At 38.9% G+C, this 17,734-nt stretch overlaps 1 protein-coding gene across 1 annotated transcript in view; it reads right to left on the reverse strand.

Annotated features, from left to right (window-relative positions):
- Positions 1 to 6,450: 6,450 nt before the first annotated feature.
- SLC35F1 (solute carrier family 35 member F1) overlaps positions 6,451 to 17,734 on the reverse strand; it is a 227,099-nt gene continuing 215,815 nt past the window's right edge. The window contains exon 8 of the mRNA XM_026041850.1: positions 6,451 to 10,270. Coding sequence (XP_025897635.1) covers positions 10,046 to 10,270 — 225 coding nt within the window. The 3' untranslated portion in view covers positions 6,451 to 10,045. The remainder of the gene's footprint in view (positions 10,271 to 17,734) is intronic.

Raw genomic sequence — 17,734 nt, forward strand, 5'->3', positions numbered from 1 at the left:
ACTTTAAGAAACCTCAGGAAGACAAATTCAGCATGTATGGCATTTGTTTTAAACACAACAGCATCTTTGAATTTTTAAGAGCTATGCATTATAAAATGTGAATAGGAAAAAACGTTTTTCAAATATTTATTCCCTCTACCATTTTAAATTGTATCCTTTAAAGGTTTTTAAAAGGTGCAGGACTGTCAAGTAGACAGAGAATTAAATGTTTGTTTGGAATATTAAATCATCATGACAGTGTCTGAAATTCATCACCCTGGCAAGACAAAGGACAAGTCTCGGCCCTGTCATCAATCAGATAATTTGTCTCATCGGAAAGACAATATGAAGTCCAATGGACATGGTACAGATGTCACCCTAAAGATGCATGGAGCTACAGTGTATATATATAAATAAATATATATATATAAAAAACATACACATACACACTTATATATAACGATATAATAGAAACATTCAGGTCTATACAAACCAAGTTTTTCTATGTGGCTAAGTCAAAGTTTTAGAGCTCACATATGCTAGAAGAAGTAAAGAAGGAATTGTCCCTTTTGAGACAAATTGTGTTGAGCAGCACAAAGCATGCAAGGGATGTAGGGACCTCAGGTCTACTAAAAATGACAGACACAGAGCAGCTAAATCTCAGTGAGCCGGCCGTATCTTCAGTGGGCTAAAAATTATTTTTATTCATATCTAAAGAATAGAAATACAAATAACTGCACATTAAATTGATGCAATGAAAAAATCATCTTTCTGTATACAAAGCTCAAATGACTAACTGCATTCAGGCCATGAACTCTAACTGAGAGGAACCTAGGAAAAGATGTATTTGGTGGGGCTTTGTGATGGAAACCATGCCCTTGGAAGTAAAGCATCTCCCATGAGACACATGTTATTGTCCATACAAGGTGGAAGTGCTACCAACATAAACATCTCCTTCCACTTGGTGAATGTTCATTCCACAGCACCAGGTACCACACTTTTAATTTCACAGATATTAGAATGCTCAGATATTTCAACTGTATTATTTTTTGCAACGTATCCTCACAAGGTATTATTACTGATGGGCCAATTCTTTGTTAATGGTTATAAGCCTCCATTTAGTGTGCTCGTGTATGTGCTGCTTCACTCCCTGTTACTTTATTCTCTATATCAAATCCATATTTCAAAATGGATCCCTTAGGCTCTGCTGCTAATGGCATGGGCACATTTCCAGACCTAGGGAGAGGAAGAGCTCATGGCTATTACAGACTTGCTGTTACAGAAGAGGAATTGTTACTGCAGAGCTCCACAGAGCCCCATCAAGGTTTTTTCATTTATTTCTCTTCCCCCATTTTCTCTTTCTGCAGATTGATCAGTGAAACAAGGGCAGTTTTGTAGATTTCTTGTAAGGCAGGTATGAAGCAAGCAGGAGAAGAAGCACTGAACATAAGACCCAGGAGCTGCTTTTGTCCAGAAATGTTGGTATAACCAGACTAAGGCACTGAAAAAGTCATGAAACTCTTCCAAACAAAAAAATTTGAAAAAATAAACAAAAAATGCCTATCACTGCATGTTAGGTTAAGCAGGCAGTGGCAAACACCAAACACTTCTCCTAGAGAGTCTCAGATACACCGACCAATTCCCATTCAGACTTTGCAAAGGTAGGTCAGAGGACAGCCAGTATCAACATTGCAAAATAAAGAAAAACAAACCAGGGGGGTTATTTTCCCATTACTCAGGCTTACCAACCGTCTCTTTCATTTACAAAGACGTTATCTCTCCAGAATATCAATATTTGGTGCAACAATTTCTCCTCATACATGAACATTTAAAAAAGTCTCAAACAAAAAAAGTTATGGGGGCATTATTAGGAAAAAAAAAAAAAGGAAGAAAGTAACAAAAATATCTTGTCTGGTAACAAGAATAAAGTCCCTTTCTGTACAGACTCGCTTACTGAGGAGTTTTATTTCTGTCTTGAACAGCCAAGAAGAGACTGTATATTTGTGTTGTTTAAGTACGCGCACATTCAACACAAACACCTCACGACAGAGCTCTTTCTTTCACAAGCTGTCATGTGCATGCATCCTGCCCTCAGGCCCGAGCACCTGAAAGGATAAAGAGAAAGGGCTCCCTCTATCAAGAGTTCAACTCTATTCTCACTCAGAATTGAAGTCTGCAGTGGAAGCAAAGATGCAGATTTAGGGGCCAAGAAGGCCCCATCTGCCTTCTAGCCTGTGATCACACGTGGCAGCTCAGCCACAGCCCACGTTGGCACTAAACATAGCTCCTAATTACTCAAAGGAGTCATTTCCACAAGGAGCAAGAAGAGCTGTAGGTTAACACAGTTACACCTTGGGAAAACTGCTATTTTACGGCAAGGAATCCTACCCTTGGTCTGACCTGCTGCACAGAAGCTGGAGAGGAAAACACAAGCTGCAGGGAGGAAGACTTGGGAAGACATTGGTTTCTGTGTACATGAGTGGGTTGTGGATGTCGTCTGAGGAAACAGTTCAGGTCTTCATGAGTTGGAGAGGCATTTGGCTTGCTCCATTTCTTTGCCTTTTCTTTCAGGAAAGGATGATGTGGGTTACCAGCTCTGCCACTTCCCAGCCTGAAATAATAAAGCTTTTTTTAGTTAGTGCCCTGCTGGAGCCAAGGATCTCAGAGATGCTAGTGGCTCATCCTTCACCAGCTACCACTCTTAAAGTCAGAGATAGTGTTATTAAGTGAGAATTTTCATCTTCTCTGTGAGTCAAATAGCTGGTAATACCTCATATTCTCACACTCATTTTTCAGGTTATTTCACTGGCTTATTGCAGGTAGTGGTGAACAGTAGAATTATGATGTAAGGCTATTTTATTTTATTAATAATAAAATTAATAAAAGTAATAATAAAATAAAATAAAATAAAATAAAATAAAATAAAATAAAATAAAATAAAATAAAATAAAATAAAATAAAATAAAATAAAATAAAATAAAATAAAAAAATATATATATTTTTTAATGTCTCCTATTGCAATGGAGCAGGGCTGGAGTCTGATGTTCATACAGATACTCAGAGAAGCTCCTGTTTAAATATGCTAGGACTCGTTGCCCCTGGTTGTAGCTTGCAGCTCATTTTGCTGGACTTTATAAAGTAAGATTTTTAGGTGAGAAATTCGCAAGCAGGCAGAAGGTTGAAAGTGGACAGAGACACTGTCAGGATAGTTAAGGGTCTTGAAGCCATTAGCAAGTTCACTAAGAGCAGGGTTTCATTGCTCAGTACCTCATCAAGCTGCACTGCAAGTACCAATTTTGCTTTTTGTTTGAATCCAGATTTGTGTGCGGCAAAGCTGAACTGTACCAGTTTTAAATGAACTTGTCCTGTTTGTGGGTACCCTCCTTTTAATTAAAATGTAGGGTCACAGAAGTAGATTGGGGGCATAAAAACTTGTGAAACCCACTGCAATGGTTACATACCTATGTGACCTATTTAGCATCTGCAAATCTGTTTAATGCCCAGAACTTCATTAGATAATTCAAGCAAAAGCTCACGGGGAGCTGCATAATGAGACCATTCAGATTATTGTTGTGATTAGTCCAGTCCTCTTCCCCTTCTCACTTAGGAATTTCATTTCAGCAAGCCATCATTTTAAGAATATGCAAATATTGACAGCTACTTTGCTGTGAATCTTGGCAAAAAGCCAGGTTTCTGTGAAGCTGGCTAGTGTAGGAGAAGCTAAGCTAAATATGCATAACCTTGCATAATTCTGCTTCATGGACCTCCAGGCACTGTGCACCTGTGAAAACCCAACCCACTCCCAAACTCTTCTATATGAAAAGTGATTCCAGCATAATACTCAGATGCTCAGTGATCGTGTAACCTCTGCACATGTTTGTTAGCTCTTGCTGCTCTGGTAAGGTCTTGAAGAAAAAGGTCGGCGTGTTATCCATATTAAATGCAATGCTTTATTCCTCACCGATATGTAGGTATCTCATGTGAAAGGGGTGAAAAGACCCTGTATTGACAGCAACTTTGCAGTTATATTAAAACTGGAGGAGCCTACTCTTATCAAGAGTATAAATAAGTATTTAGTATAAATAATGTATTTGACAGTAAAGAATTAATGATGCATTATTAAGATCAGGGTAGCACTCGACAGCTGCCTGGGGGCATTGCACATAATCAGGAGTCACAGAAAAGTCAGCTGTAGCTGAAGGTTATAAACCGCAATCTAAAGTAGAATAAAATTTTTAAGTCCAAAAACCCAGTTTTGCCTAGTCTCAAGATAACAGTAAGATTGAAAATAGTAACCCTATATTTGTTAAAGAGATTTTTCAATGTTAGGCTATCCATAGAAGAGTCAATTCTGATCCTATGAAGACTAGAGAAACTCAGTACATTGTTTTCAATTAAAGATTGAACTTTAAGGGCAAGGAAAAAAAAAAAAAAAAAAAAAAAAAGAAGATGTATCTAAGAGTTGCACCTGCCATTTCATGGCTGTCTCACGTTGACGGCTCACAACCCGTCTATGACTCTCAAGGTCTTCCTCCTTATTTGAATGAGCTTCCCGCTTACAACAGAATTGTTTATCACCTCAGTGCATGACCTTCAAGTAGACCTATCTAATGCTGCTACTCCAATGTCACCATGACTACTGTACCATTAGCACTTACTGTGCCCTTTCATTCACTATGGGGACAGCTGTATGCAACTGCACAGGCACAAGTGGTCCCCTTCTTTTTGCTTTTGCATGTCTTTTCTCCTAAATCATGCAGCAGACAACAATAAAATTTCGTTATTTTATCTACTTCATAAATCATATGCAATAGCTTACTGCTGTTGAGTATTCAGCTCTGGATTTCTGATATTCTAAATAAAATAAAAAAATCTTCTAAATCTTCTAAATAGATAAAAACAAAGGGGAATGGTAGGTTTAAGCTGATTGAGAATCCTGAAGCATGTGTGATTTTACAGAAAGGAAAAACCATTTTTACCTATCTATAATCCATTTTTAGAGCAATTCCAAGCAGTCACTATTTATATGACTCCAGCATCCAGGCTGGGTTTTAGATGGGCAGTAAAAGGAGATTTTTCTAGTGCTGAGGAAAATGCAAACCAACTGCTAACATGATAAAGCCACACACAGTAACAGAGTTGCTTGAAGCCTTGATAATATAGGAAATAGTCACCCTGGAAAAATCAGACATTGGTGCTGGCTTTATAACATATGGCAGCCTATGCAGTTATAACTATCTTGGTGCAGTGGGAGGTTGGAAATGAGCTCACCAAGCTCCATTCTTTCTTAACTCCCATCACTGAAGTGTGTGAGAGATACTGATGTGAATTTTCCGCCAGAGACATCAGCCAAACAGAGACAGGCAGATGCATATGTTGAAAAATATGCTTGGAGGTCATCACGCGTTCACAAAACTCTTTGCTCTCGTGCACTCAGGATTTTCCTTTCCTTTCCTCTATGTAGACTTTGCATAATTCATGTCTCTCTTTCTTTGCCCAGCTCTGCTTCTCCTGCTGCACCTTTTCCCTCCATTTTTTTTTTTTTTTTTTTCCTGTTCTGGAACTCTTCTGGGAGTCATGCAGCAGTGGGGGCCACAATGACTGGTTGTACAAGACCCCGTAGCTGGGAAAGGCAGGTTGGCATGATAACCACAACAATCATATGGAACAATTACTGCCACGTAAGGCCTTCAATAAACATATATGTACACGCACATTTCCTGGCTTAATTCTGTATTAAATAACCACTTCAAGGAGACGAAGGAGTGCTTGTTGCATCTAAATGAGGGCAGAAAATACCATTTTAGCTACTGCAGGATATCCAAAGATGATCACCTGGGAATGGCAGATAAGGTATGAGGATGCACAGGACAGCCCATGCTGCTGGAGTAGCAGCAGGCTGTCAGGTGTACCTGAGGGGTGTCCTGGCACCTTTGTTTAGACAGCTGAATTGCACCCTTAGACCTAATCGTGGTTAAGCAACCTAGTGAAGGAAAGAAATCCTCAGCATGATGAAGAACCATGCTCTATGATTCTTCAAGATATACACTTCAGAAAAGATCACTTTAGACTAATATAGCAGTACAGAAACAGACAAGGAGTCCAACATTCCTGCTTTCATAAAGCATTTATTTCTTTTTATTTGAAAACATTATACAGGCATTACATTGCCACAGCCAGTCCATATAGGAGCATGCAAATATCAAAATGGAGAAAGGTTTGTTCAGCTTTTTGATGCGGGATTAGGGATTTAGGGTTGGGATTTCTGTTTGGTTGGTTTTGGTTTTGGTTCATATTTCCCTTTTGCAGTGTCAAGATTAGTGTGCTTTATTATGGCATTTAACAATAAAATCCTACCCATGGGGTAAAATTCATATTTGTAGCTAGCTCAGGAATACTAAATGGTTTTAAAAAAGGAAAGAAAACAATACTACACGCTTGTCAAAATGTTAATAGCACAAGTTAGCAATCTCTAAACTATACATTGAAACAATTTTATATGACACAGTGGTGCAAAATTTTCAATTGCTTGGTCTGTTGTTGTGTGTTTTGAACGTTTGTAGTTGGAACAAAGACAAAGTCTGTCTCCCAGTGAAGGTTTTCATTTCGTTGCAGAAAGTTACATCAGTCTTGCTAAACGCCGCTCAGTGCCAGCAATATAGCAGAGTTTCAGTTTGTTCAGTCAAAGATCTAGGTGGAACTAGTGACGTCCTATCACAACGAGTAGCTGCCAGTTAGATAGCTGGTGTGTACTGAGGTCTCAAATTGCAGAAGAAAAACCCCAACAGGTAGACCTCACTTTTTCAATCAACAGTTACTTGTAAAGCTATACTACTATTTTCCTTTGAGGTCCATCCAGTACTAGCACACTGGGGCTAACTGAAGTATCAACTTTTCTTTTTCTTTTTTCTTATTTTTTTTTATTAGAGACATAACAAGTAAAGCAACCCCACAGAAAGATCTCCAAGTGACATGAAAGTCTTCATTGTAAGAATGTATTGGCTAGTTGCTGGGTGTAGAGTACAAACTGGATCACTCATGATTGATTTCCATACAATAGAGCCTTTTAAAATAACCTATAAATTTTGCTCTAGATGGTGCCTCTCGGGCATCTGTAGTTGCAAACCCTTGCATGCAAAAACTCCCAGGTCAGGGAACTGAACTGGGCATATTTTCTTCTAGTTGTTTCTCATAAGACTCTAACAAACATCTACAAATTAGTGTCAGAAAAATGAAGAGGAGGAGGGGAAAGGACTACAAACATTTGGCTTAAAAATAAATACTAATAAAGAAGTAAACCAAAACGATTATGCAAAATGAAGGAATTGTAAACATGAAATAAACACACATGCAGTCCTCAAAGCTCTCAAGACCAACATGGGGACTAATGTTCAGAGAAAGGTATTTAATTGGTATAAAAGGTAGCAAAGAGACAGTGATGACAGGTGCCCATGGTGCCTCCAGAAACCTGAGAGACCAGGTTTCTGGATATCCTGGAGAGACCAGGATATGTATGGTCAAAGCCTGTGCCTCTTGGGCACCAAGACCAAAACCAGTTTCAACTTGAAGTCATCACAGGGCTTGACCTGAGGATGTTTGCTTGCTGGCCCTTAATGCATGAGGGCTTCAGCCAACCACACACCTCCCATCTGGACTCCCACTCCTCAAGCCTTACCCTGATGTGTCAGATGGGAGTCAAGCAATTCTCCATTCAGATTGGGAGACTCAGTAATCCCAGGGTGGCTCTTTTTTGTGTTCTCTTTGTTGTCTTTTCTTTTCTTTTTTTTTTTTTTTAACTGTGACTCCCTTCATGCTTAGATCTTGGAAGGTCCATATTTTGGAGAATATGGAATCTGATTCTCTGCTGGGAATCATTTTTTAACCCTCAATGGGTGTAGTGAAAAAGCTTGTAAACATGAATACTAAATAACATTAAAAAATCAGAAGGCAGAAAAAAAAACCCTAAAATTGTTATTTTTCAAAGCACACAGTTTTAACTAAAGATTCTGCAGAAGTTTTGAGCATGGTTTGACAACACTGCAGACCTTTCCCTAAGCTGCTGCAGGATCATGGCAGACACGATGGGACAGAAATTGCCTCTTTCTCTCATCCACAGCAAGAATAAGATAGTGCTGTTCAATTGAATTACGGCATTCACCCCCTCATTTACACTGGTATAAAAACATCTTCCAATATGCTTTTTCTCCTTTTCATGATAACGTAGAAAGGACTGTAAAAGATGAGTATTACCTCAGCAGAAACTCTTCCTGCTTGGTTGAACTGTGTGGCCTTTCTAATCTCCAGAGTATACATTTTTTTTCTTTTTAAAATAGAAATAGGTAAGTTGCATTTTTCAAACACAAAGCCCTATATTTTCACTTGAGTCAGACTTTTTTGTAGAATGTCTTTTAAATCAAATTCATCTCATATGCCCACAAGCAAAAAATTCATCAGCCTTGTTGTAAACTCCATTTTGAAACACAATGAATGTATATACACTTTTATAGCACTATTTTGTACTTAAACTCCCTTTCTCTGAAGATCTTGAAGTGTTCTAACAGACCTTGGTCCCTTGGCACCTCTGTGAGGTAGGTAAAATAACACTATCCCCTTATATGCAAGTTGGGAAACTAAGCCACACAGAAGGTGTGCCCAAAATCCCACAGAGATGTGACAAGATCTCCTGAATTCCTGTCTTATCTGTTAGACATACTCTCTTTCCACAACTTTAGGTCAAAAATAGATGATGGCTGTTGAAATAATGATTTCTTTTCCTTTTATAGTGCTCTTGCCAAAGCACAACATTCGGGCAGGTACGGATTTTCATGGTCATTATTAAGATTTCTTCCATTTCTGATAAGGCGCCTGGAGCAGAAGTACAGTTGTAGAGCACATCCTTACTATTTTCACATTTCCCCACGAAAACAAGTAAACTGCTGAATTTCCCTGATAATTTTGTAGTTAAGGAAAATTAATTGGTTACACCATTGGCATGAATGTCTTCGTGCTACTGCAGCAATAATAGCAGAGGGTCCGGTCATGAATTACTCACATAATCTTCCTGGTTTTTACAGTTTTGGGGTTTTGGAGAAAAACAAGCATGTTTCTAAATGGCTATTGTTAAAGGATTGAACCACATGAGAATAAGCAAACTGGAACAGCAGAAGGCGCCCTTGGTTCACCGAGTATCTGTGCCAAGATCCACATGCTATGTCATCTTAACAAGGAGAGGTACAATTTATAGGAAATTAGAAAATGCATTTTTTCTTTTTAAAGATTAAAATTTTAAAAGTAAGAAATCTGTATTAGTCATGACTACAGAGAAATTAGCTCCCTGTCACCTGATGCAGAACCTCAGCCTCTAGGAAATCTGTCATAGAACATAGAAAGGTCAATGCTGGAGTACTTCACTTCTGCAAATATAGAAAGACTAAAATGCTCGCCTTATACCTATTCCTAGAATAGAGACGGATATTTTAAGTTGTCCCTCCTCTGGATTCATGGAACAGATTACCTAGAAGGGGCAACTAGCGAGATAGCACAGATGAACTAATTATCTTTTCCTCATCAAATTCAAGGTGCTAGCAAAAATGTGTCAGGGTGTTTTTACCATGAGTAACCCATCTATTTTGTGCAAACCAAACAAATCTTACAGAGAAATCAACAGTGACTGCACAATTATATTTACACTAAACAGGTTGCTTTTCCACAAATTGTGCGGTTTACGCATAATATCACTCAGTAGGTGAAAAAACACCCTTTTATGACTATTTTTTTTCTTGCGAATTCAGCTTTTATTTTGAATATCTTTTGCAGGTAGTTTGGTATTTAGTGATTTGTGTACAGCAGTTTGTGCTGTAAACATGCTGCTAATACCATAATTGAGGGACTGGCATCTCCTTGTGATGAACACCCTGGAACAATCAATTATGAACTTTCCTTATTTGCTACCTTGCAGCTCACCAGTGTAACTGCACCTGGTAAATACCTTTCTCTATGTACAATACAGAGATAATGGGTATACGAGCTCCACCGAATCATCAGTAGGTGACCAACAGCCTGGGGTTTAAGCAACTCTAACGTGAGGCTCCTCTTCTGTCTCCTGCCCTAGGCTGGTGTATGTCACTGAAGGCTCCAGCTGGCCCGTGGCTGGCAGGTCAACAACAGGTCCTGAAGGATTTCGAAACTGCTTGTACACCCGAGGATCCTGGGCTACGTAGGTGGATGTGGAGGAGTAGAGCACCAGCCCAACAAGGATAGTGAAGAATGACAACAAGTAAAGTCCTGAAAACTAAACAGAAATAAGAGTAGAGTCATTAAAAACAGCAATGCTTATTCTGAACTCGTGAAGACCTGCAGACAGAGGTAGGCCCAGGCCCTTATTTTTGCACACACAGCACAAAACAAGCCTCCTGGGATGTCAATTTTTTATGGGGTTCTCTCTTTGAAAGTTTAATGTGGGCTTGGCCAGAACAAGAACTTCAGCAGTGAAACAAGCTCTAGGTTGACCTCAAGAGGTTTGAATGCACACACAGCAGGTAGTTCACTGAAAGCTCAAACATGTACATTTTTGGAGATAACACCATTAGATCAGAGGTCAACTTGAATTTTCTGATATATCCAGACTCAGCGATCCTGGACTAAAAATAAAACACAATCCTGGGGCAGTAAGTTGGTCCTTGCAGGTAAAGGTAAGGCCAAGGAGTTAAAAGTAAGATTAGATATTAGCATTAGCTATGCGGTCCTCCTATGGAGAGTACAAGAACATCTCTAAAACTTGATGGCTTGTCTCTTAATCCCAGGCTACAAGTTATCTTTTGTGGTGTGTTGTGCTTGAGAAGCCATGGAGGACAAACTGTAGAGTAAATTTGTTGTGATGGGCATGTAGAACTGATTAGTATTCAGTGAGAACACTTCAGTATTAGAAAGTGCCTGTGCCCTGTGGTTGTCAGGAATCTGTACTTAAACAATAACAATTAGCTGCAACCTGCTATGGGCTGCCTCATGACGTACTTTATTATTCTACATAAAGGTGTCTACAAAAATGTTTTTAAATTCTATTGATGATGGTGCTTTGATGGATGCCAAATTCATTACCTTTGGATCATTTCAGCATGGAACAAAATGGATATGCCTGATTATATTATTTTGGCAAAAGCTTTTCTATGAATTCTGCTTTTTGTATTTAAAGAAATAATCCTTGTGATGAATTTCATTAAAGCTATCTTCGTAGTGATGTTAAATTGCTGCTAACAGACCCACACAACCCGTGTCCAACTTCCCACTCAGAGAAGCATTTGCCTTTTTTACAGAATTAGCTCTTCCACAGGATCTGTGGAAGTTTTGCATGCATAACTGTGAAGGAAATAGCTGTATTTGTTACTGTTTCCCACAGCTAGTGTGTGTGTTTTAGAGGAAAAGAACCATAATGGAGAAAGTTTAGTGTGTCAAAAGGATTACACAGCTGGAAGAGCTTTTCATCAAGCATTATTTGCTTTTTTCCAAGAATGTCACTAGGTCTTCTTGCGTCATCTGGCAGTACAATTTGATGTAACCATGCAGCTGTCCCACCAGCCACAAGCTCAGTGCTGAATGCTGCAACAAGGAGTCTGCTGAAGGATTCCTCCCATGTGTCACAGGTCAGGAAGGACTCTTTTAGGCTTAGATCTCCCCCCTGTGGCAATCAAATCCAAGTCAAACATTTCAAAGCTTTGTTCAATGTTTTTTTATTATTATTATTTTTTGTCAGTTTATTTCTGCTCTTGGTATTTTTGCCTTCCATATCCTCTTTGCATATGAACTTGGGTACCGCTTGCCAGCAGTGGGTTTAAATTAGGCTGAAGCAGAATTCAAGTGCCAAATGCACCTAGTTTCCCAAACTGGGAACTATTTCCTGAGCTTCCTGTTGTCCCTCCTTCCCACTTCATTCCTGAATTTCTCACCCAGCACAGCCAGCTGGCTTGCTCGACTGTATAACCAGAGTGCCAGGCAGATTGTGACTGCCTTGCATCCTGCTGTGAGTAATCTGTGGGGCTTCCAGCAGCTAAATATGCCCTTATTCTTTGTCTAGGAGCTGTCCAGCCAAAACACATTCACTTTCACTCTACTCTATGACTACAGCTCTTCCATATTCCCTCTGCTTAGCTGTATCTCTCAGTCTTTTCTTAGGGGATTCCTGTCAATGGGCTCTTACGACCCCTAACACTCTTACCATGGCAGTGCGTCCCCTGTCTTACCATGGCATTTCTCCAACTTGGGAGAAAGATTTGAAGACAGTTGGTGGAAAACTAAAGATAAGGTACATGAATCACTAGCCTTTAGCAACTATGCACAACCACTATAAAGAATACCCTGACAATACCCTTTTAACAATACCACTCTTCACATTCTCCTTTCTTGATTAGAGGCATAAGCTGGATTGTTCCCTGGAGGAACAAGTTGGAGAAGTTTCCTGCACTTCTTAGAAATGCAGTCATTAGCTCTCTGCACTGCAGCCCTAAAGTAGAATGGCAGTTAATAAGGTTGCAGCCTACTTCACTTAATGGAGACAAAACAAGTACATACAGTAACAAATATTGTAGATATATGAGAATCCATTGTTTTATTTTTCATTCAATATTTCATCAGAGAGACACAAAGTTCACTGAAATCAATGAAAATTTTCCTGCTGTTAAAGTGAGCGTGAGTCCAGCAGTGTGATGGGCAGATGCTGACTTACTTATGAAATACAAAATTTGCTATTCTCTATAGTGTGATCTTCAGACTATCTAAATGAAATCTTTGTATTTTATTGAATCTACTATTTCCAGGCATACTCTAGTGCTATATATATAAGAAGGGATTTTTGTTATATCTTGACCTGAAAACCTCTTTTTTTCTTTGAAGTCACTAATAATAGACAGCAAAAGAACTTCAAAAACAGCAGAAAGAGCCATTCACAAGAAATGAAGCACGAGAAGATCATTTTCTGTTGCTACTCTGTAGACACTAAAAAACTGTAAGCTCTTGGGAAGCCTGTAATTCCCATCTTTGGCTAAAATGCTGCTACAGAATTATATTGAGCTTCATTTTTCAAACTTATCTTTCACTTTCTACAGAAACATATTTCTTCTAAGAAAAACATTAAAAAATTCAGACTTGTAGATCTTTCCAGTCCTTCTTCCCTCCATGTGAACAGCTGTTCAAAAAGTAGCATGATCAGGATTTTTTTATCAGGAATTTGATAAAAAATTGTGTGTCAGTAAATGGTCATGCCTTATGGAAATCAATTCAACGATCAATTACTGTTACATATCATCAAACAATTTAACTATAGATTTTGTAACTACATATATAGGTACATATATGTAAACTTGCTCATCCTGTAGTTTCACAGAGATACCAGATGACATGATTAAATCAAGGGTTTAACACTCACAAATCCTAGGACTGATTTTCTGCCTTTAGATAAATTTCTTCTGGGTGCAAAGCTCATTTTAGCTGTGCTTCAGTTTCCTATTTATTTAATGGAGACATCAACACTTCTTTCTTTGTCTGATTATTCTACAAAGTATGCACCAACATGACAAGCATCATGTGTCTATTCAATACCTACAAGAGTTTGATTTTGATCACAGCTGGAGTATTTAAGAATGACACTTTATCAAGCAAAATATTGAAGTGAGCCTTGCATTCTTTCTACAGTCAGCAAACTCCATGCAACTTATGGTTTCCTGTATTGATGTTGTATCTACATTTTTTTAGATGCAAAAACAGTCATTTTCAGTAGCTGCATTTAAAATAACTGATAATAAACCACTGTTAATTTGCAGTGAATAAAAAATACAGCACCTACCAATTTGAAGATAAATGTGCAAAGCAAAAGCTAGACAAAGGTAACAAAATATGCATAGTATGATTTGATGAGTCTATAAAAATCTACATTGATGCGGGGTGACTGGATGTTTCTTGTGCTTATGCAAGAGACATTCCTTAGGGAACTAGTACCTGAATATAATCATCTGATGAGGCTTAGTAGAAAAGTTAACAGCATCTGATAGCTTAACTGCAGGAGGAGGGATCTAGCTCTTAGTTTTGGTGTGTGGCACTCTACAGCCCTGCCAGAAAACCATGGCAGTAGTTAAGGTTTATTTGGTTATGGAAAATGCATGTTAAAACCAGTCCTATATTCTGCTACCAATACATAAATTAATTTACATTATAGAAGGACAGAATCCAAACATATTTGCAATGATTAAGTAAAATACCTTAAACAGTGCTACATATGATTGCAAATGAAATTCACAAAACCTATTTGAAATTAAGGTTATATTCAGTATTTTTTCCTAATGATTACAAATTAAACATATTGGAAGTTAAGTCAAACATCACAAGATTTCTAAAAACCAAAAAGACATCTGAAAGTTTAGATTTTTTTTTTTATCAAGAATGAAACATTAAACCTTTCAAAATTTACTTCCTACTATTTTTTATCCCCTACAACCTATTATCTCTCCCTGCAAAACCTGTCTTTCTTATATCCTTAAACCATCATGGCTAAAATGTGATTATTATCTCCACTTGAAATTCCTGAGCATTAAAGTAATTCAGCTGAAAAATTAGGTGTAAAAAGAGGTTCTTGCTGAGGAGAAAACAGTGCATACGATTTCATCATTCTTGAATAATCGTAAGGCCAAGAAAGCAGAAGAAAATGAAAGAAAGACAATAAATTCCTTTCTGGGCCTGGAGAGAGCAAGCCTTTCTTGAGTAAACAGATCATTAATTTATAAAGAAAATACAGAAGAAATGACATAAAAGAATCTCTGTATCCTGGTTAAGAATGCTGTATTGATATCTGCATAGGGAATTTGCAGACAAGTATTTCTGACTGTCACTGATGTCCACATCCATGTAACCACTGGCACTAGGGCAAAACAATATCCAAAGTGACAAAACAGACAGATGTGAGCCTGCAGAAAATCCCACACGGACAAAGAAACTCAATGATTTGCTAATTTTGTTTTTTTGCTAAGCTATCATGATAATGAGCACGAACATTATTACAATGGTTATGAAAATGCAAATTCTCTTTTACTCAGTCCATTGAACTGGAAATAGTCTGAAAGTGCAGATTTTTCAGCTGTGGCTCTCCAATTCCAATTGTATTTCACAAGAGCAAGCAGTAGACCAAATCTGTTGGTAGATAACATGAAGCAAGGCTCCTAGCCTATGGAAACCTAACGGTCCTTTTTAAATCTTGAGAAGAGACAAATTTTGCTAGGCAAGAAACTGAAAATTTCATTTTATAATATAAACTACACTGCCAGTCAAATCTAAGGCCAATATGGGTTCCGGCACAGACTTATGTCTTTTCCCTTGGGTAATTTCACACATGAGTACATGAGCTGACTGAGCTAAAGGAGCTAAGAACAAATTTCTCTCATTATCTTTTATATAGCAAACAGACATTTCCACTTGCTCTGATGAACTGATAAAGCGACTGAGCTTCTTTTCATACTGCTTTCTATTTTCACCTCAAATATAGCAAATGAAGTTCACTATGACCAAGTGCAGAAGTTGCTCTGTGGGATGCATGTACTTCCTAGTCAGCAGTATCAGAAACAGTGAGTGCTCAGAGAGACATAAATTTACACTGTGCTTTCTCCTGCATAGTTGAATATTATATACATATTACTTTATTACTAGGAATGGAAGCCAGTATCCTAGTCCCAAGCTAATAGTTCTCTCTGGCAACTCTCTCAGCTCTGCTCCATGAGGATCTGGAAGAGCTGTTATTCCTTGAGTGAGTCTTATGACTCACTCAAACTCAAAGTGTTATTGACTATTTTTGTCTAAGCATGAGAGAGAGAGATCTCTGTTTTGTCTCAACAGAGAGAAAGGGATGCTCCCTTTGGGATTCAGCCTGTCCTGCTTTTTAACGGAAGAACAGTCGCCTTGTTCAGCCTTATTTACTGCTGTCTGCCCTCAGGTGTGAGCGATAATAGACTTGACCTTCAGCTCATTACTACTCCCAGATTAGAGCTATGGGCAGAGTATTTCCAAGAGTAGCTAGACATCTGTTCAGGCCAACTGCAGAACTAGGCTGTAGACAAGTGATGATACATCTTTGTCATCAAAAGAAATTGTAGCTGCCACCAACAGTGAACTTCCATAAGGCAATAAACTCCAGAAGGACTGCTATGATTTTCTAGATTGTGACCTAACAGATAAAATCCTTCCATATAAATCTTCACAGGCCCTGCCAGATCTCCCAAATCTTTATCTAGAGAGCCTGTTTGGAGTGACCCAAACCACTGAGATATGGCATAGCATGTCTTCTCAGCTTTCTATTTGCAGAAGTTTGAAAGACCAAGCAGATTTATTGGTTATCCTGCTGAGAAAGATAACAAGGGGTGCTGGTCAACTTCCACAAGGACGATAACTTCTGGGCAGGGAGTCTGTCCATTAGCAGCAGGATCACGTTATCTTCACACTTTTATGACTTGACCTATTTCCAAGGCAAACTGTGAGCGTACAGTTTTAAGTGATGACTTAAAGCCCTGTTGTGCACTCTGAACTCAGCTGGGATGCAAAATGAAATCTGCAGCTAGTTCCTCTGCATTCTTTTTGACTTCTTTCCTGTCCGTTGGCAGTCATGTAAGAAGCTATGTGAGATGAAAGAGGTTTGAGCTGCAGAGTTTGTCTCAACCCATCACCATTGCTCATGCCAGGACCCAAAGCACGAAGAATCTGGTTTGCTTCGGTAGCAATGAAAATCCGACCTCAGCCTTTTTCCCATTCAATCAAAACAAAGAAGTTGGAGGAAGTTTTGCCTCTGTCATTCACACGTTAGATAAAGGTCATACTCCTCACTCACTGCTGCCTGCTTGCATCATCACTCTGCTCTGTCAGATGAAACACTGCCCGTTATTGTTACTAATCAGCTCTTGCTTACACAGTGGCAAGTGCTGCATAAAAATTGTGATGTGAAATAGCCACGTGGCATTTTTTCTGTATCCCTCCCCCATACACTTGATTTCAAAGACGCTGTTCTGGCATTCATATGTTAAAATGCAGTGGTTCATTTCTTCTGTTGCATAGCAACACCATCTTCTCCCTCTCCCATAGGGTATTTGTTGGTGGACACGGTTTAACTGGTAAAAATATGGTCAGGTAAAAAACCCTGAAAAAAATAATGTAAGTAACAATAGCACACATCAGATTGGAAATATTTCCTTAATTTGTGTTATTTTTTTCCTTTTAAATATAGATTGTCAGGGCTCTGAGCAATGTCGCAGCATTTCCAGCCCTGTGCCTCTCTGATGATGTCCAACTGGACTTTGGACTGGCCTCACCACTAGTCTCATCTGTCAATCTAGGCTCTTAGTTTCTGTTTGTGGTGTGGCCTGGTTCACCTCGCTGGGCCCTGTGTTGAGTTTGGGAAGACTGGCCTTAAAAGAGCTCCCAAGTGATGGAGGAGGAGGTGTTCATGGCTAGATCATGCCAACAGTGCCCTGTGCCCACTGGCCACGAGCCCAAGCAGCCAAATGCTTTGGAAATGATGTAGATGCTCGAATGGTCCCTTCAAAGAAGAGTCTGCATGCCAGCAAATCTACTAACTAAAGATAATGGACCTAACTAAATGGACTAACTAAAGATAATGGACTCCCGTATCCAGGGAGGTCTGCTGCTTACCAGGGGCTCGAATAAGGGACGTTACAAAGAGGCTCCCTCGGTTACTCCGAGGCACTGACTACTATCCCCTGCTTATTTTTCA

The sequence above is a fragment of the Nothoprocta perdicaria genome, unplaced genomic scaffold, assembly GCF_003342845.1.
Source record: "Nothoprocta perdicaria isolate Ctin4 unplaced genomic scaffold, notPer1 scaffold_296, whole genome shotgun sequence".
NCBI lineage: Eukaryota > Metazoa > Chordata > Aves > Tinamiformes > Tinamidae > Nothoprocta > Nothoprocta perdicaria.